Here is a 24693-nt window from a genome sequence, read left to right as displayed (position 1 = left end):
TGTGCAGTAGTAACGAGTATGTCAAGCTTAATTCAGTAGTCCTTATCTTTTGCTACTACAATTCCAAAGAGCTGCAGGTACTAATCTTGTAGCATTTAAATAGTGTTCCCATCTTACCTATTTTATAGTACCACTATCAAACACCCGTGGAGCTTGCTAGCTTCTCCCTAGCCCACAAAACCATAGCAACTTCGGTCCGCACTTCAACTCAGGATAGAGTTCAAGTTCTCCTCAAGCCCACTTGCCATCAAATGCATGGGCAACAGCCCACCGACTAGGTGTCCTAAGACTTCACGTCCTAGTAAAAGGGCGGGGGAGGGGACACGGGCGGACACACACATACACACACACACACACAAATCCTGCCTCGTTTAATTGGGAGGGAGAAGGGAAAGAAACACCCCAAAAGGTAAAAGCACTTTTAGAGTTCTTTTGACTGTTCCTGAGAGCATCTCCAAGTGTTTCAAGGCCATCGATTTGGCCACCACATACTGGCGCTTCACCTGCTCCCCCTCCCCCCCAAGGTAGGTCCTTATCTTTATCTCCTTATTCTAAAGCTTTCGGATTTTTCCTGGGTTTCCAGCCCGCACGTTCACACGTGGGGGTGGGGGAGGAGGAGGAGGGGGCAGAGGCGGGGCGGTAAGGTAGCTGGGTCCCTGCACCGCGCAGCTCTCATTTGCGGCGCTCCGACTCGGGCGAAGTTCTCGTGCAGCCGGCGGGCCGCGGCCAGGGCCGGTCCCGGCGGGCGGCGGCGGCGGCTGGTGCTCGGAGCCGGGCGGGGCGGCGGCGGCGGCGGCGGCGGCGGAGGCGGCGGCAGCGCGGGGACGCGCGCTGTCTCTTTAAGGGAGCTCGGTCTGGGGTGGCGCTTTCCTCCGCGAAGGCTCCTTTGATATTAATAGTGTTGGTGTCTTGAAACTGACGTAATGCGCGGAGACTGAGGTCCTGACAAGCGATAACATTTCTGATAAAGACCCGATCTCACTGCAATCTCAAGCGTCCTCTTTTTTGGTGCTGCTCGTTTCTCCGGACCCCGCGTCCTCTCGATCGCTCTCTCGCCTTTCCATTTTTTTTTTTTAACAAAAAACACCCCCCCTCCCCTCTCCCACCCGGCACCGGGCACATCCTTGTTCTATTTCCTTTCTCTTTCTCTTGCTCTCCCTCTCTCTCTCTCTTTTTTTTAATAAAGGGGGGGAGGAGAAGGGGGGGAGGCAGGAAAGACCTTTCTCCCCCCCCCAAATAATCCAAGATCAACTCTGCAAACAACAGAAGACGGTTCATGGCTCTGGCTGCCGCGCCACCATCTTTCGGGCTGCGGAGGGTGTTCTTGACGATTAATCAACAGGTAAGGAGGGGAGGCCCCGGCGGCCTCGGGGCCGGGGCGCGGAGGGTACGGCGGGGGGGCTCGGGAGCCGCTCGGCCCAGTCGGGGCACCGCGCTGCGAGTGCTGCGCCCAAACGTGTGTGCGCAAAATGTGGGCGATCGCGAGCGGGGAGCCCTGGGAATTAAAAGTGACTTTCTTTGGGGGGGAAAAAAAAAAGCAGAGGGAGAGTGTGCAGAAAGCCATGCGAAGGCTTCTCGGGTTTCACATGCATTTTCTTTCTTCCTTTTTTTGCGCGTGTGATTTCTTTCTTTCTTTCTCCTCTTCTGCTCTGCCCCCCCCCCCCCCCCCAACCCCCTCTTGGTGGGTCTAAGGCATCTGAGCCTTAGAAAGGAGAGACTTCAAACTGCAGTAGCCCCTGGAGTCAGGAGGGTCAAGTTCAGCCGCCGGGGAGGAGGAAAAACAAATCCCCATTTGCCAAAAAAAGAAGTTTCAGGCCGGTGCCCCCTCCCCCTCGCAGCCTCGCTCCCCCCCTCTGTCTCTTTCTGGCTGATTTTAATTCTCTCCTACCGGGCGCGGCGGAGGAGCTGGAGGTGGCTGGACCCGAGGGGCCGCCGCCGCCAACACCGCCGCCGCTGCAAGTTTTCTGGGGCTCCTGACAAGCGGGGAGCAGACTAGGCACCAGCATGCACAGTAGTAAGTTGGGCGAACTTGGGAGGGTCAGGAGGGTCTCAGAGAGGGGCCTTTCGTGGGGTCCCCGAAGTAGGAAAACAGCAGAGGACCGGTGTTGGCTTTGAAGAGTTTGCAAAACCAGGCTTCAAACTTTTTTCCCTTGAAGGCCCAACTGAGCTTGAGAAAGAGGGTAGTCGCATCCCCTGATGCACCCGCCTGTGCACAGCTCAGGGCGGCTTGGCCGAGGGGTCTGTGCCCGGTCCGTGCCATGTGGCAGGGCCTTGCAGCCAGGGCGCTTCCGTGGGGGCTGAGGAAGGGGCAGACTTCCTCTGCGGTGCGGATGATGCGCCATGTGTCTCGGGTCAGTGGACACTGGTCGGTGATTAAATGCCTGACAGCGTTGGGAAATCCAGTCTTATGGACGCTTCGCTTCTGTCTAGTTCCTGTTTGGGTTCTAGAGAAACGCATCTTTGAAAGGCCAACGCAAACACCGGCTGCCCCCTCAAGTAACTCCAGGATTACAAGACCCCATGAATAATTTGAGGGTGAGGCAGGGGTGGGAACTGTTTGAAGTGCAAAGATGTTTTTGTGGCTGGGAAAGGGTTTTTTTTGTTGTTGTTAGTACCTGTGTGAGATGGTGGTGTTTCCCCCAGGGCAGTCAGTCACCGTTTTATGGCCCTGAGACTCTAAAGCAATTTAAGTTAGAGGGCGAGAAAGACTGGTGGGTTTCAGGGAGAATCTTGGACTTCCTAAGTTTTAGGTCTTGCTTCATTTCCTCACATCTTTTTAGGCCTCATAATTGATAACTATGAAAGTTTTTTAAGTAAGAGCGATGGATCTTAATGATGAACCACAATTATGATAGAATATTCATCCTTAACCTATTTTGGAAAATCACGGCTAGACTTTTCAGTGAGGTAAGTGAAGTGAGAAACTTAGCAAAGTTAAATCGCAGAGAAGTTAGGCCGATTCATTGCACATTTATAGAGTCACTGAACTTTTGTAAACGCACCAGGTGAACAGGAAAGGGTCTGAGAGGAATAATAAGTACAAAAGGAAAACACAGATCGGGCCGGAGACAAAATTACGAAGAAGTGATAACTCTAGGCCCGGTTGTTGCCTAACATTTGATTGCTCAAAGCAAAAATAAAATAGGAACCTTCCAAAAAGTCTTCAGAGTCCTTCAGCAGTTTAAGGTAGAAACCTATGGATCTTGCTGGCTTCATGTTACTTTCCTGCTGGTTTTGGGAGAAGTTGATCATTTAGAAAACGCTGCCAGAGTTAAAAATGCAAGGGGCAGCGAGGGAAAGTAATGCGTGCGCGCAGCCAGTGCTTGACGTGGACAAAATGAGAATGAAAGTTTCTGAACTCACTGTTGTGAAGTTTCTTACATGCTGCTCGTTTGCCTAGAGCACTTTCTCAGATATTCCACCAGTTAATGTGAAAAAGCCAACCAGCTTGAAAATGGTGTGGGCTTTTTTTTCTTTCCCCAAGTATGCCAGGGTTGTGAATAAATACAGGGTTTGTATGGGAAGATGAAGTGTTTCCTGTAAGTTGTGATGCTGACCGGACATTCTGGAAATGATACCAACATTTTGAGGATTTTTTTTTTTACCTTTAAGTGAAAGTTTATTAATGACATGCTTAATCTTAACGAGTCAAAAATATTGTTGTTAGAGCTTTTCTCTCCTCAGTTTTAAACTTTCCTTTTTTTTTTTTTAAGTTGTACCCCGGGATAAAACACCTCTAGGTTTTAGTTGAATAGATAAGGCCACTGATGTGCTCAAGTTTGAGGATTATTTCTGGGTATTAATAATGTGAATAGAAAACTCCTGAGGGGAAACAGTTTACTGCCAACATTCTGACTTGATTTCTCTAAATGTGAGGCATCCCGAAGCTTCTTTAATACTCTGTTGGCAAAGTATTGTGTCCCATCGGTGAGCTGATATGTGCGGCTTCCCGATATATCTGTCGTACGTTGGGGTATGTGTGTGTGGAATACTTTTTCACACGTAATAATGGCCAAGTCCGACACTCTCCAAGTAAATATTGGAACATAACAAGTTCCTTACAAAACTGTCACTCCTTTGCATTCTAGACGCTGCAAGGGTCTCTGCTGTTTAGATGATGTGCTTTGTGTCTTCAAGGTAACATTAAACGTAAAGAGAAACGTGTCCTAGTAGCTGTGCATTCGGAGCTGATTATAGAGCTCAGCATTTTGACGATAATATTTTAAATGACTTTATACAGTTCTTGCTTAAAAACCACTTAGAATCTATATTAGTGTGCTAATCATGGGTGAGTTGCATATGCCCCTACCATATTTTCAGTATTATTTTTACTTTTCTTTTAAGTCATATTACTTCTGAGTTTACTCTGATTTCCACAATGTAGGTCTCTGGACTACCCGTAAGGAAATCTTCATTCATCAGGGAAACCTTCAAAACGGAAATGAATGCAGCTGTGAAAAAGCTGCTTTTAAGATTCTAGTTTGTCAGTGATGTTTCTATTATATTATTGTTGTTATTATTTGTCTGTGTGTGTGTGTGGAGAGAGACAGAGAAATAGTGACCGCAATGTGTACTTAATGATCTGCATATTTCTATTAAGAATGCCAAAAAGTGTTAAGTTTTAATAACCTCCTGTCTTACCTTCTTTGTTGAAGTAAATAAACATTAGTGAAAGTTTTAAAAGAACTTATAGCAAATTATTTTTGAGCTAGAACTATATTTCTAATTGGAAATGAGTACAAATAGTTGGGTTAGTGGCCTTTAAATGTTTTCCATATTCAGATATGTAAAAATTAGTATTTTTTTACTTAAATATCCCTTTGATAGCAAACAATAATGCAACAATACTATGCTATTGTGTGTAAAAGAAAATGAACTTTAAAAAAGTTATGGGCAGGTGTTTATCATTGATTTAAAGGGAAAAGGACTATTTTTGAAATAAGCGATGCACTTAAAATGACTGGTGCACGTTAAAACTTATTCTTATTAAGATATTCTCTGGTGTGTAAAATGAGGCCATTCATTCAACAGTCTGACAACTTTCCACTTGGTATTTGCCTTTGCTTAATTTAGTTTCCGCAGGACAGCTCGTGTGGTAGTCTGCATCTGTTTTTGGCAGGCATAGAAAACTATAAACTCAGACGGTTTTGCCCCAAATAGTGCAGCTCACAAGTTACAATCAATTTGATAAAAACAGTGAAGTTTTATGGACTTGCTTTCTATCGGTCATCCTTGGTGAAGCTTTCAGGTAACACATTTCTTTCTCTCTCCCTTTTGCTGGTTATAACTACTAATACCACTGATTACTTCTGAGTCTTGTTTACTCACTTCTCTTATTGTTTATTGAAATTTGAGCAGATTTACGGCAGCATAGCTAGACTTGGTTTTACTTTATCTATATGATAACTACATTCCTCTTTTGATATGATCATACAGAAAGAACAGAATTTTTGTTACTATGATAGTCGTGATTTATGGAATCCTAGGAGCCCCTTAGATAAAATATGAAGGGACTCTTATAATCTTTGCCAAGCAGAAATTTAATCTAATTCTCTGAGGGTACTTGTAATTCTGATGTATAGAGGAGTCTAATGTGCTTTGCAATCATTTACATTGAAAAAAATAAGCAGAATTTTTATAATTATTCAAATTATTTACCTCTTCAAACCTTTAACCAGTGGATTAAATATGCTAAAATGCCAAGTGTTGTTTTATACTGCTGTTCAGTAGCAAACGAGGCTGCAGAGGGAATAACCACTTTAAAAAGTTTGACCTGGTGTAGAAATTGGTCTTAAGCCATTTGTTTATTTGTGTAGGGTATTTGATTAATTACATAGGGCCCTTGTAATATCTTGAATGTTGGTATCCTGGTCACCTTTAGGGTTGTCATATCACCCTGTGGCTCTCTGATCCCTGGGAACTGACTTTGTTGGTCTTTGGCTTGGTTCTCTGATGGTTTATAATCATGTAGAACTTGATTTAGGTTAGAAAAGAGATCTTGTATAGGCGTAAGGAAACCTCCCCACTAGATTTGCGGAAGGACCTATGGACGAAAATTATTCCAGTTACTAAGAGTTAGATGAAGAAGCCTGACGGATCACAGCAGCTCTGTGGGCTATTGTCGCAGCAATGTCTACTTTTTTTGTGATCCCACTTTCTTTTTTTTCCTCAAGAGCACAGATCCAAGTAGCAAAAAACAAAGATGAAATTATTTCTGTATTTCAAATTTGAAGCATCCTTGGAAATCATTTTCTGATTCAGCGTCATGACCTGAAATACAAATGACATCTGAACGTTTCAAAGAAGATGCTAAGGCTACATTTTTTTTCGTCCCTCAGTATGTTTCATTAAAAATAAGAAAGAAAACTTTTAATTTTTAAATATTTTCTAGCTCTTTAAAAGCCTGCAGTAAATGCTTTACAAGTGGCTAGACACCTTCCCTGGTGGTTTAGTTTATACAAGCAGGAAACTTTCTCTCCTACTCTTTCTCTCTCTTTCTTGTTTTCTTTAAACCAACTGACGTAATGCCAAACTTTGCTTTAAAAGAACAGACAGAAGTAATTGGTAGCTTTTAACTTTTAATAATGTTCTGGATTGGTTTTAGTGGCCAAAATGCCATTTAAAAAAAAAGTTCAAGTAAGAACGGGCTTGTGGCCTGAGGAAGAAAGGCTCTGTTGATGTAGTTATTTTTATTCTTGTTTTTCAATCTGTTATTAAAAATCTTTCCTGCTGAACACTGCTGGATCTCTCCAATTGCTCTCTGTGATGGCTGGTGCATTTCAGGTTACCGTAACTTACACAGTTTTGGGGTTTGGGGGAGAAGTGGGTATTTGCCTTGCGTTCTTTTTTTTTTTTCTTATTTGGAAAAAAACAGTTGTTTTTGTTTCAACTGAGATGAATTAATTAAGATTATCAATGGCAACAGGTCAATGAATATGTTTATCTAAAAAATGCTACACCTGTTGACAACAGCCTGAAATGTGGGAGTTTAATTGTAATATTAATCATTTTTATATACAGAGGGAGGAAAATAGATGAAACTTTACAAAAAACTGCATTTTTAGAGGGAAAGTGTTAATTTTAAAGGGTCAGGGTGCTTCTGCTGGCGGTTCTTTTTTCTCCCAATTTTACATGATAGGTTTCAACCCTATTAATTACACAGCATTTTTGTTTCCTTTTTTTTTCTTTTTTAAATAGTCATTTTCTCTCTTTCTGATCTTGCACAGGCAAACAGAACTTTCTCGAATTAAGAGACATCTCGGTGATGTTGATTGACATCAGGGCAACTTCCGAATCTGGCAAGCGGGAAAATCTTTCAGGAGGGCAAAAAGATTTGTGCCAGTATTTCCTTCCACAGGCAAAGGCATTCCATCCCGAGATGGGGCCCTCGCCCCATTAGGTGGGCCAGAACTGAGAAACATTTCTGATGTGGATTGTTCATAAGGTTTAAAGCTTGTGGTTGCTTGTCTGGGACGACTTTGCTTTTAACCCCAAATTTGTTCTGAGAATTTTTTTTCCAAACTGAGTACATTTTAGAAATAATACTAAAAATTAGGTATCACATGGATACCTTCAAATGTCTTTTAGGATGTGTATAATGATCATGAAAGCGTTCCCCATATTTAGGGAAGTTGAGGTGTTCTTTGAGCAGAAATCTGATTTACCTTATGCATTGCTCAGTTTTCCTTGTGAGACCTGTAGGCTGTTGTTCAAATCAGAGACATTCTTTCTTTGCTGGTTACTTCTTCCCTTAAGGATTTGTCAGGAAAAAACTTTAGGAACTTATATTAATCTGTAAGTGGTTCTCATCAGCCTAGTGAGAGTGTCCGCAAGTAAGTCTTGGTTATTTTATTTTATTTTTTCCCAAAGTTTTCAAGCCTAAATTTTAAGTTAGGGGTTTCCCTGTCCATACATGTTTATTTAATGAATGTTGGCTTATTCACAACTGAGGGAACAGTGATAAAGTTTAGCAAGAAGAAAAGAAAAGGGAGAAGCAGGTATACAGAACTGCCTTCCTTTAATATCAGCAGCTTGTTTACTGTTCAGTGGTGGGGAGGGGTTGGAGAGGCTTTGTGGAAGATGATACAAAAAAAAATCATCAATTGCGCATATGATCCCCTCCCCTTAAGGTTTACTTAAACAATATGTTTCAGTTTTGCCTCAAACCATTCAGCGCCACTTCTGCTCCAAGAATCCACCACTGTCTTGGTTCCTGAGCAATTAAGGATGACACTTTGTTATATAATGAACTGCAGTATTGTTTGAACAAAGGTAACATATTTTGCTTTGTGTAATTTTGGGGTAGTTGGTAGTAGAATACCTACAATATGAGAGGAAATCTAGCACTGTAAGTGTCTGGAAATGTTTGAAGTATTCACAGTAGCTGTTCTATGTTTAAATCATTGCTGCTTTGTGTGCATGCTATTAGAAGTATGTTTCCTATATATGATGTATGTGGACTGATTGTACGTAGATACCCTTGATGGTGGGGTCTCACATCTGAGCATTGACTCGATGCTTTAAACGTGAATCTTTTAAAGAGCTACATGACCTACTTTATGAAGGCTAGAAGTGTGAAATGAGTGTGGGGTTTAACCGTAATGAAGCCACCATTATCACAATACTTATTATGTCCCTTGAATTTACTAAGAAATTTAAGAAATGACAAAAAACTATAAGTCAAAATGCTACCTTTCAGTGTATTCTAAGAAATGCTTCTGAAGATAATGTTTTCAAAGTCCCATTTTTTGTTGAAAGCAGTTAAGCGACAGTGCTGTTTCTGAACATACCTTTTTATGGGACAGCACTTTATAATTTACAATTCTATCATCTCAAAACGTTACGTAGAAATAATATGGAACATGTAACAACTCTGTACTATGACCATAGCGTTCTTCCCTAGGGTGATGGATTCTGTGCGTCACCCAAATGTGATGCTGTTTGCTGGGCTTGTAATACTGGTTTTGAGGGTTCATGTATGTCCTATTTCATCAGGCAACACAATGCAACAACTTTGGTATCTAGGTAATTGACCCAGTCAAAATAGGCTCTGGAAAATGTTCCAGATACTTTTAAGTAAGTCAGAAGTTAACTTATACATTCAATTTATTTAACACTTCAATAAACAAATGACTCATTGTCAGCTCTTTAAGCCTTCTATAGTAGATAGTGTCAGAAGGAAGTTTTTAGGTGTCTATAGTTTATTTTGTTTCTTTTTTTCCTTTATTTGGAGGGGACATGGTTCTTTTATTTGCATTTATAATTGCTTCATCTGTTAATTACTTTTTAATTCATGATAGTGCATAGTATAGTAGTATAAAGAATAATAAGCATATTCATATTATCTAATGTATATGTCTCAAGCCTTAAAAAAGCATTAATATTATCTTAAATTGAGTATTATAACAACCAGGAATGAACCCTGTATAGGATGATAGGTAAAACACAAGTGATATTTAGACATTAAATATATTTTAGTTGTAGAAGAGAGAGATAAAAGAGATTTTGCTTTAGAGCTTTTTTTACTTATAGAATCTGGACAGAATTTATGAAACTTACAATCAACATTTATAATATAACATGCTTCTTGATTAGATTCTACAGTGTAGCTTTCCGTGAATACTTGTGAATCACTATTTCACTTTCTCTTTATAGAAGCATCTATTATGTCTGAGATCAGATACATCTATAAATAGTGTGAAGATACACAGTAGAGGTTTGTTGGTGGAATCTAAATTTCTCTATTACATGAAACGCTTCATGTGCGAAGGGATCAAGCATTACTAGTCCAGTTTTAGCTCCTGTTTTCTCCGAGCTGTGCCCAGTGCAGCCTGTGGCTGTGTGGCTTCATGTGAACTTAGTGTGTACATGGATGTGCACATATTTGTAGTCTCACACATGTAAAATGTTTTTGCATGAAGGCACTGAATGGAATTTTAACATACACATTTTTTGAAATGACTTCAGTCTTTGTAATACACGTTCTAATTACTTAATGCATCCCCACGCTGATTTGGGGGTTAACTTCATGATACTTTTGGTTCTGAAATGAGAACAAGATTGGCAAAACAAAAACCAGCTTCTACTTGTGGCTTTTCTGTGATGTCATTACCCTCACATCATCCTTAGCTCTGAAAGATGCAGAATAAATACATCAGCCTGTTTTTCTCTCCATACTACGAAGCAGCTCAAATGTATAAAAATTTCTGAAAGAGATTTTGGCATTTGTTTCTGCTTTATTTTTTTGAAGCCATGAAGTATTTTTGAAAGAGAATCTAGCTCACTCCAATTTTTAAAAGTACTGTTCAACTGATGGAAGTTAAGATTGGTCACATACATGTTAATTGGAATCAAGGCCCATATTATTAAATCTTCTCAAATATTAGCCTAATCGTTGAATGATCCATAATTCTCTGTTAATTATTTTTAGATATACCTTTATGATTTTTAAAAATTGTGTATTGTTTGTATTTGGTGGCTGAATTTTTATGTTAATAAAACAATTTAAATTATAAATGGGAAGATCACAGGTGATTATGTTTAATACTGTCTTCAAGTTATTCTTTTTAAAGATTACTGCAAATGTTGCTTCTTAATTAAACAAAGTTAAGTTGTAGAAAATAACCTAGGTACAAGTGGCCAGAGCAATGAGACGTCCAAGTAATAAGTAATGTAAAACATTATTTTCTGTAATTTATAAGCAGATAGTAAAAGATGTTTCTCCTTTACATGAAGAATGAATTTGCAGGACATTCATTGTGTATAAGATTTGGTCATTTACTATAAGAAAGTCACTGTCATCTAAATCTCTATTACAACGAACAGTTTATTTTACTCTCTGTCTCATCACTGTTTATTTTACCTTTAAATGCCCCGTCCTTAGGACAATTTATGTCGGGGAAAGAGTGCCCTAGTTGTTTACTTTTTACTTTTTCTTTGTACTTGATAAGTTTTCCGTAAGAAAGCTGCCACTCATCAAATGTAAGGCCGGCAGTAAAAATCGTAGTGCGCGCATTGTGTATGTAAATACGGGTTCATGATCTTGCACGTTCACTTCGTCAGGCATTTAACTCTTTGCTGTTACGCTGTGTGCACACCTGTCGTGTACTTCTTACTCTCAGGATACTTCAGCTTATCATTGTTAGCACTTAATTGTGTGTGTCTGCTCGGGACACTCCCTGAATAATTGGATGTATCATTGGTAATAATGATCATTTAAAAATGAGACCAATAACGCTTGGAATTGAAGAATACGACGTTAGTTGTGAGTGTAAGCAGGTTTTCCTCCTCTTTGTTTTTCCCATTTTCGATTGCTATTGAGGGAGAGACTTAAATAATATACAATCCATTGTAACCTAAGGAACAGTTGCTGTATATAGCTTCATGTCTTTGCATATTTTTGACACAGAAAACTTCTGACCTCTTTGCCTGTGGTCCTTGGGAATTTTAGATAAACCCCATTGGGGTCACACTCATCAGTTCCGGCTCCGCGTGACAAAAAGCATTCTCTAGCTTCTGTGGCGCTACTGTGCTGTTTCCCTTCAGGAGTGGACGTCCTGTAAGTTAATTTGGCATTTGAAAACACAACCAGAATTTTTCCTTTTTGAAAATCTTCTGGCTGGTTTTCAGAGTAAGCAGAGCTCACAGGCTGCGTGATGCCGTTCATCTCAGGATGCTAAGGGAAATTATGCTGAGACCAAGCATGCTTCCTCAGGATTCTTCTGCCATGCTTTATTACCATTTTTTCTTTTTCTTTTTTTTTCTCCTCTTTGGGTTCTAATATTTTAGTTTTTTTGGAGAAATAAGTATTTTTCTTTTTAAAGGAAAAATGTGCCAGCTGTGGAATTTTTACCTACATTTCTTTATTATATGATTTGGAGGGGGCAGTATATGAAGAGGAGAAAGCTCCAATACTGTAAAATAATATTTCATTTATTGTTTGTTGCAAGCAGGCCTTTGCCATTCCATTTGTATGAGGAAATACATCAAATGGAATTAGAGAAAGTTGTGGTATAATTTCGAAACAATTGTGAGCACCAACTGTGACATATTTCTGGCAAAAAGATTAAGGCAATTTTAGTTACTCAGTGCTTCTCCCAAACTCTGTAGTCTCCGTTTATAAATATATATTTGACAAGTTGATCACAGATGATGCTTGCAATGAATGTGTCTTGATTCAGGGAAGAGGGTACTTATATTATTCTCACCGTCAATAGGCTTTATTTTCGATTTGCAAGAAATGGAATGCCAGCCATCATGTTATCAAGCCTTTGAAGATATGACTGAAGAGTTTTATTGTTTATGGTAGCTTATGTTCAATAACATCAAGCACAGGCAGATTAACATATTTGTATGTTGAGCCCTAGCAAAGTTCAATAAGTGATTGTATTTCCATCAAGATTTAGAGAGTAATGTACTACAATAGTAGTCCTCTGCTCAGGGTGATTCTGAAGTTTGGAATTTGTAGCTGATTTGGGGGAGCTACGGCATATATATAATACCAAGGTAGAAGTATTCAGGGTGATCACCTTTTATAAAAGTTAGTTCTGCCTTTCACATCTAGGAAAATATAGCAGTGAATGTTTGCATTTTGTATGTTTTGTCTCCAAGCAGAGGAAACTGACAGTTTTATGTTTTAAGTGCCGAAAGTTGTTCTTGGCTAAGCAGTTCCTGAGTTAATCACTGGGATGTTAACTTGAATTTTTGTCTTTAAAAAGTTTTCAATTTTTAAAACGAAATAAGCTCCCATTATTTCCAAATTGACATTCTGCATTCCGGATTGGTTTTTAGAGACGTGTTTTCCAAATTCTCTTGTGTTACTTGAAGTCCATTGAAATATTTAGGGTTTTTTTTTAAGGTTTTCAGAAAAGAGAGGAAATACTTCATCTTTTTTACGGTTTTCTTATTATAGAATCCTTGTTATTTCCCATACGATGCAAATTAATTTTGCATTATTTTGTATTTTTTCCTTTTGTGTTATCTTTTTAGAACCTCATTTTGAAAAATCAAATTCAGGGATCAGTGATTTGAGCTCAGCTTCCATCCCTTTTTATGATAAGATATTTTGGTTGTTTCTGAGGATTCAACTATGGAGAAATCCTTATCATGTTATTTGCATGCTTTTATTTTTACCTTAAAAAAGAGTGGTGTTTGACAATCCTATATTTAGTTTTTTGAAATAATCACAAAAATTCTGAATGCGATAAAATAACATGACATTTAGTTATTTCTCATTTGTGTCTTAGGCAATTTGTGCCTACAAATGTGATTGCAGGAAAAGGATAAAAAATATTTTAACCAGCTTGAAATCAGTTTGAGGTATTCCTTTGGAATTTTCCAAAAGTAGTAAGAAAATCTTAAATACTGTCAATACACAGGGTTAAAATTAAACCTATGCCATCACTGAAGATGTTAACCTGACATGTTTTAGTGGAAAGATGTTTTAGTAGAAAGAAAATTTTTCTTTGGTTTTGCCTGCATTTTATTTTTTGCAAATGACTTTGCTTAAAATGACTGGCGTCCTTAAATTACAGTTGTGTGTAAAGCAAATAAGGCTGCTACTATAGAGAAGTAACAGCTCTGCACATTCGTCTCAAGACTACTTACAAATATTTTCCTTTGGAGTAAATGCATCAGGCCCTAAAGAAAAAGGTATCAGTGGCAAATGTAGTATCCCTAACAAATCACCCAGGCTACTCACTGAAAGTGGAGTTGACTCTGAGAGAGCCTGTTGCTTGCACGGTGGAGTGTATTTAACAGTATTTTGGTGTCTCCACTGGTAGAAATGTGGACATTTCAACCGACCGCCTCCTTGTTTGGTCCTTGTGATGTCAGGGGAATGTTTTGCCAAAAGTTTGGTCCAGTGTAATCAAAACCGTGTTGTTGCAAGTCGGCTAATGTGATGATTTGAAATCATGTTTATTGTGTTATTTTGAAAGGATAATTTAAAAAATTTCCCTATTTGAAATATAATGGAAGAGCTGGGCCAGTTTTTTTTTTTTTTCAGATTTAATTCAAAGCGTTTAGAGATAGATAAGGAATAAAGAACAATTCCCCAGATCATTTCTTCTTTTCCTAATGTGGGAGAAAAGGGGGTTTATTTACGTAAACAATATTGTGGTAATAATTGGTCCCCTTTATTTTGACAACAGATGATCATGTGAAAATATCAGCAAAATGTCTGAGCCCAGTAATATGTGCTCTTTATTTCATTAGGTTACATCATTAAAACCATGGACAAAGGAAATATACAGGAGAGTAAAAATGTGAACACCTCTCTGAGGTCAGGTGGAGAGTGGACTACGTGGCCTGTGAGAGAGTTTTCTTAGTTTTGTGCTTGTGCTGGAAAAGCTAGCCCCCAGCTGTGGTGCTGATGGGCACAGAGTTCATCTTATGTGTGCAAATGTGTGCTATCCTGCTTCCCACATACATGAGGAAATGTGGATCTAGACTGGAGAGCCTTTTTGTTGTTGTTGTTGTTGTTGTTGTTGTGGAAAAATAGACCCTGGCCAATAAAACACTTATCTCCATGGCTGAAACTTGCCTTGAATGGTCAGTCGGAAATCTGCTGTTCAAGTGTAAATTCTGTTTCATTGTTTCTCTTTCATTTGGGTATTATTCAGGGTGACCCTAAGGATCATTCTTTATTTAGAAAGATAGAAGGGTCATGAGAGTTACTATCCACTCTAGTGGAATCATCTTGTTTTACAAAGGAGAAAACAGAAGATTAAGTTAAGTGAATTTCTCATGATCGTACAGCCACTTAGATAAAGGACTGAACTTGAACCTGTGTCTGGTCACCATCCTCATTTATACATGAGATACTAGACAATTTTGGTGTTTGTTGAGGAAGTCTGCCTAATGTTTGAGATTCATTAATCTGTATTTTTCCTTTTGCATATAGATGTGAGAACAAAATTAGAATGTCTTTTGTTAGTAAGCAGCAGGGAATTGATCATATAATATGTTGGTATAGTCATATTATTTCCCTGTTAATACCTCACAGAGAATGGGGAATCAAGTTTAGTTTAGACCTTATCCTGGAAGGTTAAAAAGTTTCTGCAGACAATCTAGGCCTAGTGTTTCCTTCAAACACTTGAGTGATAGATGTGTCTTTGGACTCACTTACATAAAATCCAGTTGGTACTGAAAATTGCTTATAAAGTGGTTATTAATAAGAAGTTCATTTGCATTATTCTTCTCTCTTTAGGTTAAAATAACTCCAACATTATTGTATTTTGAGACCAATTTAAAAAATGGTCCATTTGAATTAAGGACTTTTTGTCTTCCAAGAAACTGGGCTTTTTTTTTTTTTCATTCATAATAGCCATTAGTCCCTTGGTTGGTTGAAAACTATAAAGAGTATCTGTGAGATTAGGCCTAAAATGTGCAGTTAGTTACCAAAACACGGTTGAGAAATTATTTGTTGTATTCTATGTAAATTCCTCAGCATTTATAGAAACAGATTAACAAAATAGTAATAAAGGAACCTCATTTATTTAATGCCTTTCTTCTTAATCCTGTCTTTTGAGTGATACAGTTTAATCCAAGTGTAGTGAAAATTAAAATTTAATGCGTTTATTTATTTTTAGAATTTCTTTAATGTTCCATTTTTATCCATGAGCTTGCTACTCAAGATGGATGCAGTTACCATTTCTTTATTGATTAAGTGAAGCTGATTTTAATCATTTATTTGTTGCATTGGAAAAACAGGAAAATTTTTTCTCCTTAGACACCTGAGGTATTTCATTTAGATTTCTTTTTTTTTTTTTACTTATCTTTCAGTGCTAATAGTTATGCTGCATAATTAAAGGGTTAATGTATCTTTCCCCATCAGTGAAATGTATAGTTTACAACCCTGGGTGCCACTGTTATTTCCTCGTTTGTTTCGAAGAATTGCAGTAATTCCATGCAGAAAGATGTTGTACCTAAGTCATCCTGCAAACTCTTGTCAAGTGGGCGCCTGGAGTGACTGTGGCCAGCCCGAGGAGGTGCGTCAGACACGAGGAATGGGCCTGTTTGGTCTGGAGTCTGGCTAGGACCCATTTCATGTTGAGTTGCAAGGTGCCTTGTATGTGTTTTCAGCTGTTTGTACTTCAGTCGGAGGGCAGGCTTGATTTAATTTGGTCATGTTGTTTCATTAATGATTCTTTAGGTGAAAACCCCTTATAAATGGCTGTGGATAGTTTCTCCTTTAAAATGAACAGTTTGCTTGTGGCAAATGATCATATTCAGTCAGTCAGAGATAATCAGTGAAATCAGAGAGCAGTGGAATGATTATCCACATTAAAAAGCAGTTCTTCTAACATGGGTTAAAGAATCGTTTTAACCATTACGCTGGTCATCCCACATAAAATCTCTTTCTTGGTGTAGTGAGTGTCCTGTACAGGGAGAGGCTGAAAACCTCTGTTATTCTTACTACATGACTACCTAGGGTTTTTTTTCCAACACTTCTTCTGGCTTTTATCTTTTTATATAGTCTATTTTTAATGCTATTAATTATAGTTTAAAATCCAATGTATACCTGATAGAACCATAGGAAATGCTAGAAATGCCTAGTTTGCCCTAGTTTTCCTTTATATTATTTAAAATTTATTTTTCTAATAAATTACTGGATTCTCCAATATATGGACTATTTCTTTTTCTTTTTTTACTTCAGGGGATCGGAACCTTGCTGTGTCTTTTTGGCACTGCAGACCAAAATAAGTTCAAAGTGGCTCTTATTCTGGGCTTTGCTGATCAGAATGTACTTTCTTGCTGACTTTTAAAAGAGGTTAAATCCAGAAAAGGTTTAAAAAAGATGAGTTTTTTTGTATTTCATTTTTTCTTGCCATTGCGTAAGGAAGTTGCTTTGCTGATAAGTCAGCATGCATTTAATTTTATTCCCCCTTCATCACAACTGCACTATTACATTGACTCACTCTTGGTAAGCCTCCTCTCACGTATTCTGTCTTACATTTTGCTGTCTGTTCTATGCTTGTTCTCGTGGCACATGTTTGTGAGCAAAGACTATCCTGGATGTTCTATAGAGGGTAGTTAAGTGGCGTTTATCTTCTGACCATTTGGATTATAATCCAATTGCAGTTATTTTTGGAGCATTCTTGGAGTCTAGGAAAAATCCAGTTGCGATTCTGTAGCTGGTATATGGCTACTGAAGCTGGCTGACAGGTGAGGGTTTAAGCACTGGGGTGATGTTAAGTAATGATTGGGCAAATATTCAACCTGTCTCCTTTGACAATGTAGAAAAATGCAAGGTAAAACAGACAAAAGGCTACTTTTTATTTATTTCCAGATGGATTTCATCTTGTTCTTGGCATGGCACGAAGTCAAAATGTTGCTCTTTGAGATTTATTAATTAGAATGTTCTTGAGCCAGATATGGAATGTGGTCTATTTTTTTTTTTCAGAATAAAGATAAACCTACTCGGATATAAAAATAAACCCAGAGTGGGGAAAGTATGGAAAGCCTGAATCTGGTGCTCCTTCCATGTACACCTTCGTGTCCCGGCTTGGTGAACTCCGCCCAGCCGCCTCTGTTTGTCCACGGTGCTGCAGGGAGCACAGCGGTGGCCTCGTGGTGGGGTGGCCAAGCCCAGTGGCTGTTCCATCTGGCTGCATCTCTTCAATAGACTGGGTGCTGCCAGCTGTTTCCCCGAGCGTCCCTCCTGGCTTGGTGTCTAGGGCCCTGCCATACTTGTTCTCGTCTGTCCTTGACTTTCCTCTTCATCTCTGTGCTTTTCCTTGAGGATTATAAGCCTTCAGCTTTGGGTCATAGTGAAATAACTCCAGTGCAGTCACCTCTAAATTAACTTGGCTTCTGAGTTCCAGTGTCCGTGCTCTTCCAATGCCACTGCCATTGGGACTCAAATACTTGGTCCCAGAGCATTCCGCAGCCAGCCTTGGGTTCACGTTCTCCCCTCTGAGAAGGACGTGACATCCAGCCCTGCCTGTAGGAATTCTGCCTGTTCCTCAGGCGTCTGCTTTGTGTTTCTTCTCTTTGAAGCCTTCCCATTTCCCTTCATTTAGATTTAAACGCCCCTGCCCTGGGCTCCCATGGCAAGCTTGAGGAGAGAAAGAACATAACCCAACTCATTTTTGTTCTCTTTACAATGCCTTGGATACAGTGGTTTCTCAAAAGTATTGCATTAAATGGAACATGGGGAAAGAACACTTTGTCCAGAAGAGTGTAAGACTTTTGAGATGTTGAGAAAATTATGAAATTGGGTTGTCAGATTTCAGAGAAGAAAAAGATTACCTGATATTGCCTAATCAATACACATTTCTTGGAGTTTGCCCTAATGTATTTTTCCTAAAGTGTGACACTGCTGGCTGTGACTTAACACGTTGTGTTTTGCAGCGTGCTTTCAAATTGTCTTTCATTGATTTAATATCACTAAATCAAGTATGACGGTGCCAGGGAAACTGAGGCAAAGGCAGGCCCCCCCCCAATACATTTGCAAACTATAGAAGAACGAAAACCCCAGCACCTTGTTGTGCTTTACCGATACTGTATCTGAGGTACTATGAAGTAATCAAAGATGCAAAGTGATAAATGATGTGCTCTTGAAACATGAAGGATGACATTGCTAGGCTGCAAGGTCGTGGGTTGGAAATGTGTGGTTTTAACGGCCACATGTTGAATATTTGTCAGCCCAAATGTGTTGTGATGTTCGAGGGCAGTGGCTTCTGTATTGGCTTTGTGATGGAAGTTACCTGTAAGTGATCTAATGCTCCAGTGCTAAAGGAACAGGGGTGATGTGTATCTTCAGAAGATCTAACAAGGATATTGATGGATAGGGTGTGTCAGGAGCTCAGCGGAGCCATGACTAACGCTGCTTTGGGATGCCCAGGTTTAAGGCAGTGAAAGTGAATCCCTCTTTGCTCTATTTAATACCCAGACTCCTGGCGAGGTGGCCAATAAAGTGGTAGCTGAATAATAGCTGCTGAGACATTTCTCATGTTGGAACAAGAATGCCACAGACATCTTTGACTGTTTCATTTTTAATAATCACCTTTAATTTCATCTTAAAGGTGAAGGGAAAAAATTGAAGTTTGTTTTTTAAAGACCATATCCTTGGCCTTCTCTCTGTAGTTTTTTTTCTTTTAAACTAAAAAAAAAAACCTTTCCTTAATCTGAGAATTGAGAAATTCTTTATTTAATATGTGAATCTGTTAGGCACTTAAATATTATTTTAAACAGCTCTGGAAAATTATTATTGTGCATTTCCAAATCTGAATGGATATGGAACCATGAAGAATAAATCAAGGAGAAGACCTATTTAATGAATTTCTTTACTTCTAGGACAGTTCATTACTTATAGGCCTCACATTTACCTATTTCTTCTTTAATAATAAAACATTCCAAAGCTTTCTAGAAACCTTAGCTACTTGCATTTTTAAACATGCTTTTCTGATGTCCCCTAATGTCTATCAGAAATGTTGAAAATCTCTGAAAGGAGACTGTTGGATGTTTAAAAGTAGTATCTGTCTGAATTTTACAAACTATTTAATTGACAGTAGAAAGAGTTTCATTGTACAGTACAGTCTGGTTAATCAGTAAGGGTTTTTAAGTCCTCTGTACTTTTCCACAACTGAAGGAAGGGGCGCATACTTTTGGTTGAAAGTGAGTAGGCGAAGTTTAGTCCTGCTGTTCTGATACTGTTGGTGGCTTAGAAATCCCTTTATTGCAGCTTCATAATCCCTGACATGACTCTCCGGCTCTCATGTCTGTTAAATGCAGAAGTAGAGGAAGGAAATGTATGTTTTGGCTCCATGAAAATGTTCCTTATCAGACTGTATGTAGGGGGAGTGGACGCTCTTGAAGACGCCTCTATGTGCCAGCTGGACAGCACGTGCACCGGGCCAGTTTCCTGTCTGCTAAAGCTGCGAGGTGCCCTTTAATGATGGGAAGGAGCACATTTATTAATGTGTCAGTCGTAGTGTTTTCACTTGTGAAAATCAGGGAGCAGAGGGCATGCAAACTTTGCCCAAAGGCTGCACACAGTTTGCATGGAAATGAGCGGCGCAGAGCAACAACACGCTGATTTGGCCTGTGCAGAGCCAGCGCTGATCACTAATAAAAGTCGGGAGCCGCCACAGGCCACGGGTGAGCTTAGGCGGACCGAGGAAAAGGCTGCTTGCTTCTCAAAGGGCTGAGCCTTCCACGAGGGGCTACCTTCAAAGGATGATCATGGCTCCTAGTGTTTTGAGCTCTCTGGGGAGAGTATCGTCTCCACGTGGACGGGACCTGCAGTCATCACAGTTCTCAGGGAAGTTTTAAGACATTGCCTAGGCTCCGACAGGTAGCGGGAGCAGAGTCGGGACTGGAAGCCAGGCAGTCGGGTTGGGAAGCTGTCCTCCTCCCCTCTCATCAGGTGTGAGCAGCGTTTGGAGCTGCTGGGTTTGCCAGATTTTTCAAAAACTGGGTGACTTCTATATTAGCCCCGTTCCAGGCTTTCTTCTTAGGCCCGAATCTACCTTTGTTCATTGTCAGTGATAAAACCGTCACCTTTTTATAGAAGGCATTTAGAACTCTGGCTTTAGTCATGATTCACATTCTACTTGTGTTTTTTCCATCGTGATTCAAGCTGCAATCTCCTGGTTAAAAAAAAAAAAAAGTCCTATTAGTCTAAGTAACTGCCTCTTCTTGGCTCCATTACAGTAAAAAGTCTGTGATCAGCAATCTCCAAGGGGAAGTTGTTGAATGACATGGAGATGTGGTACTGTCCCTTTAATCCTCAGGACTTTGTGTTTCTTAAATTGTGTGCCCTTTTGGGTGACTCCTTCTGCTCCAAGTGGGGTCTTCACAAGTGTGGCATCCTGACTTAGCTTCTGTGCGTAACCAAAACACAAAGAGGAAGGGTTGGTTTGGGTCAGACATAAAACAAGCCAACCCCCCAAAATACATGAATAAATAAAACCCCAAAACTTTTGTCATTTAAGTATTAGCTTTTCTGTCTCTGTTGGATTAATGAAAAAAGTAACTTATGTTTATGAATAAGCATAAAGATCCAGCATATTTTGGTGGTTCGTACAGTCACAGAACTAAAAGCTAAGAGTAAAAGTTTTTTTTTTCTTTGATTTTTCTTTTAAGGAGAAATAAAGACTCAGAACCGCAGATGAGTAGCAAAAATAGGATTCCGTTTTTCACTCCTCGCCAAGAAGCTGCAGAGTGAGCTGGTTGTCTTGGAAGAAGGCTGCTTGCTGTCTGTGGCCCTGCCTTTGAAGCTGCAGGCGGCGGGAGCTTTGTGTGTGTCGGTGGTGTTCGCTTGCGCATGAACCCCAGGCCTGCTGCAGCCACCACGCGCGCCCCACACCCGGGCTGTGGGGTGGGCGTGTTGTCGCAGGAAGTCCTGCGGAAGCAGTGGTGTGCGCGCTGGCTCTCCCTCGTACCTCGGCGGGCTGGCTGGTGCGCGCCGCCGGGCTCCCAGCCCCGCTCCCAGCTCTCCTCCGAGCCCATCTCTCTGTGGAAGCCCTGCCCGCGGGGTCAGCCGCGTGCAGCCGGCCTGGTGCTCGCCTTTCCCTCCGCCTGCATCTCCTGCCTCCCTGCCCTTCTCCCCACTTCCCAACTTGGTTTCCTGTGTCCTCTATCAGCTCTTCTTCTTCTTGTCTTCTCCCTTGCTTCCTCTTTTTCTGCTGCCTTTCTTTGATTTGATGCTCAAATTTCATTTCCTCCTGCTGATCCCAACATGGGTTTATCGACACTTAATCCTCTCGATTCTTAACATTTGCCTACCTGTGTGTTGTGTGCAACATGTGGGCACAGTCACTAGGGGAGGTACCCGGAGGTCTAGGTTTTCTTTACAGTAATTAAAAATGTATTACTGCTCTTTCAATCAGTCACATACTTTTTGAGAGTTTTCATGGAGCTGCTTAAACCAATATTTCTGATATTTGGAAGTGTATTTATTTATTTATGCAAACATAGATGGGAGGGTTGTGTCTCCTGCATTCTCAGACAGAAAGGTATGAATAAAATAAATATAAGAAAGTCAAATGCACTAAATCACAATTAGAGTTGTAATGTAGTAGTCTTGATCAGCACAGCAAGGTTTTCTGGAGTGGCTGGAGCTCCTGGGAATTGAGGCCTTTATATTTTTTCTTAAATTACAAATTTTGAGATGTTGCCCTGCATGGATCCCTATCAAGTTTTATCCCCCTACATCATCGAGTTTATTTTTAAGTTAATTCTTTATGAAGCCATGCTTTTTCCATCCTCTGTACTCATTTCTTTTTCTGGAAGCTCCTATTATTAAGGCCATATTATGGTACGTCACTATTTTTAGTAGAGCTGCTCTTAAAGTCCCTAGTACAAAACATGTGTAGCAAGGAATGAACTTTATTGAGTCGTATAATATACGTCCAGTTGCTTCATTTTTTTTTTGCCTGGAAGAATTCATTCTGACTGATGGAAAGAAAATAATTGATATTCAAGCTGGATGTGAAGGGGCACTTTAACTTTTACATCATGGGGTTTATGTATTGTTGCCTTAGTTAATTTTAAAATTAAAAAGAAGAGGGACACCCAGGCCCTTCTTTTAAACTTATAACAGATTAGGGCCCTGGCTGGCGTAGCTCAGTGGATTGAGCTCGGGCTGGGAACCAAAGTGTCCCAGGTTCGATTCCCAGCCAGGGTACATGCCTGGGTTGCAGGCCATAACCCCCAGCAACCGCACATTGATGTTTCTCTCTCTATCTCCCTCCCTTCCCTCTCTAAAAATAAATAAATAAAAATATTAAAAAAATAAATAAATAAACTTATAACAGATTATCCTCCAGCATTGCTATTGATAGGGAGAATTAAAAAAAAAGCTTTTCTGAAGTAGCCGAGGCTTTGTTGATTTCATAAGATAGTATTAAAACTGGAGATGCTTTATGGAAAAAAGTTAAATACATGAAATGACTTAATATAGTAAATTTTTAAAGTACTATGTTGAAAAGAAAATAATAATCTTATGATTGAAAACAAAAACAATACTAAGCCAATTAGTAAGTACCGGTTCAGTCCTCAAACTTAACTAAATATTTACCCTGTGAAACCAAAGGTACTCAAGTCAGCACTGGGAGCCCTGGTTCTAACATACAAACAAAGACCGAGTCCACCGTATATATTTTTCTTCTTGTTAGAGCAGCTGTTCCTGGAGCTGAGGAGGCCTTAGTACTTTGGTGATCATCAGTGTGCATCATCATATTTTTCAGCCTTTTTAAAATGCATTTTTCAATTATTTGAGCACTTTGGCCTTTTCCCAAGCTTATTTGTTTTCCAGATATGTGCAGTACAAAATAAAGTAAAGAAGTTCCATCCATCCCATTGCCTTCTGGGACCTGTGACGGTCTGAAGCAGGCTAGCGTCCAGCTGTGTTTAGAGGATCAGTAGGTCATACCTGTGTTTTCCTATCTGTGGTGTGGCTTTGTTGGATGAAAATCAGAATTAGAGTCAGTCTCTACTTTCTGTAGTTTACAGTTTCCCCAGTGTTCCTGTAGTACTACCTGGGAACAGGCTGCAGGGAGGGGAGAATCCATGTAAATTATAGACGTAAAGCAGGTTTAGTGAATGCCAAAGGGCTGTGAGAATACTTATGATTACAATAATAATTATAATCGTTGTGTTGTTTTCAATCTTTTTAATTTTTGCATGTCATTAACTATGGAGTGTTCACTTAGACTGTTTAAAATGGTGTTTCTAAGGCCTTGTTTTATTTTTTAATTAAAAACTGAATATTTAGGATATAAACAGAATGGAATTACAGGAAAGAGTAGCATCAATTCTTCCAAAAGCCTAGCTGGTATCATTTCCTTGGAAGAATATATGCCTTAATTCATCAGATCTCTCGTTTGGATTTCTGTTTGTAGAAACTTTGGAGTTCGAGGCCACTCTGAATGTAAAAGTTACTGAAAGATGTGTTTGTGTTTTTTCCCATCGTGCCTTAATTTTATGGCACATGCCATGGACCATTAAAGACCCATGCCATCACTTGTATTTTAAATTTATTTATATCAGTACTTAATTTTAAGACATGAATTTTTTTTAATATGTACCTTTTTGAAAGGCAAAGATTTCCGGTCACAGCTTACTTTTTGTATTTATTTCATGAAATTTCTTCCTCCTCTCCCAAATGACCCTTACAGAATTTTCCTTCGGAGTTAATCATTGTGTTATTTGTCAAGAGGCTGTGGTAACTGGGTCAGAATACATCAGGCCTTTTCCTTAGTGGTATCTCACAGATAATATTTAGTTATTCTCTCTGGGCATTTCAGAATTCGTCTTTTTTTTCATATGTGGGATATGTGCCACATGATTAGAAGCGCTCTGTGAATAAAAATGATTTGTTACTTCTGAGGTCACCCAGTTTTTCCCCAGGAGAATACTAAATAGTCACGTGATTTCCTAACCTCTCCAGGCTGTGCTGTGTGGTGCCGTGATTCCAAGGCATCACTGGCGACCACATGTCCTAAATTCTCAGGTTCGGTGTGTGTGAATTATTTTTTTTCCTTCCCAGGAAGTACGCATGCTTTTAACAGCAGAGATAAAAATATTTACTTACAAAATGTATCTGTTAAAAAATAGCAAAATGATTAAAATTAATGAAGTTTTAAGTTTAGAAGCTCAAATTGTTATCTTAAAGGTGACACGTGAGATGTCATTTAATAATTTCTAGGAGAAATTACAGGGAACCATTGGAATTATTTTTGATTT

At 39.5% G+C, this 24693-nt stretch overlaps 1 protein-coding gene across 6 annotated transcripts in view; it reads left to right on the top strand.

The window, feature by feature from the left end:
* The first annotated feature begins 810 nt into the window (after positions 1 to 810).
* TRPS1 (transcriptional repressor GATA binding 1) overlaps positions 811 to 24693 on the top strand; it is a 236735-nt gene continuing 212852 nt past the window's right edge. For 3 of the 6 annotated variants that reach the window (XM_028534064.2, XM_028534061.2, XM_036031369.1), the window contains exon 1: positions 811 to 1342. Coding sequence is in view for 1 of the 6 variants with exons in the window: in XM_028534062.2 (XP_028389863.1) it covers positions 2005 to 2014 (10 nt within the window). In the remaining 5 variants the exon portion in view is untranslated. Of the gene's footprint in view, positions 1343 to 1827; positions 2015 to 24693 lie in introns of those variants that run through there. The other 3 variants (XM_028534063.2, XM_036031370.1, XM_028534062.2) reach the window with 2 other exon arrangements.

The sequence above is a fragment of the Phyllostomus discolor genome, chromosome 7 (genome assembly GCF_004126475.2).
Source record: "Phyllostomus discolor isolate MPI-MPIP mPhyDis1 chromosome 7, mPhyDis1.pri.v3, whole genome shotgun sequence".
NCBI classification, from domain to species: Eukaryota; Metazoa; Chordata; class Mammalia; order Chiroptera; family Phyllostomidae; genus Phyllostomus; species Phyllostomus discolor.
This window is presented reverse-complemented; position numbering and strand designations above follow the sequence as displayed.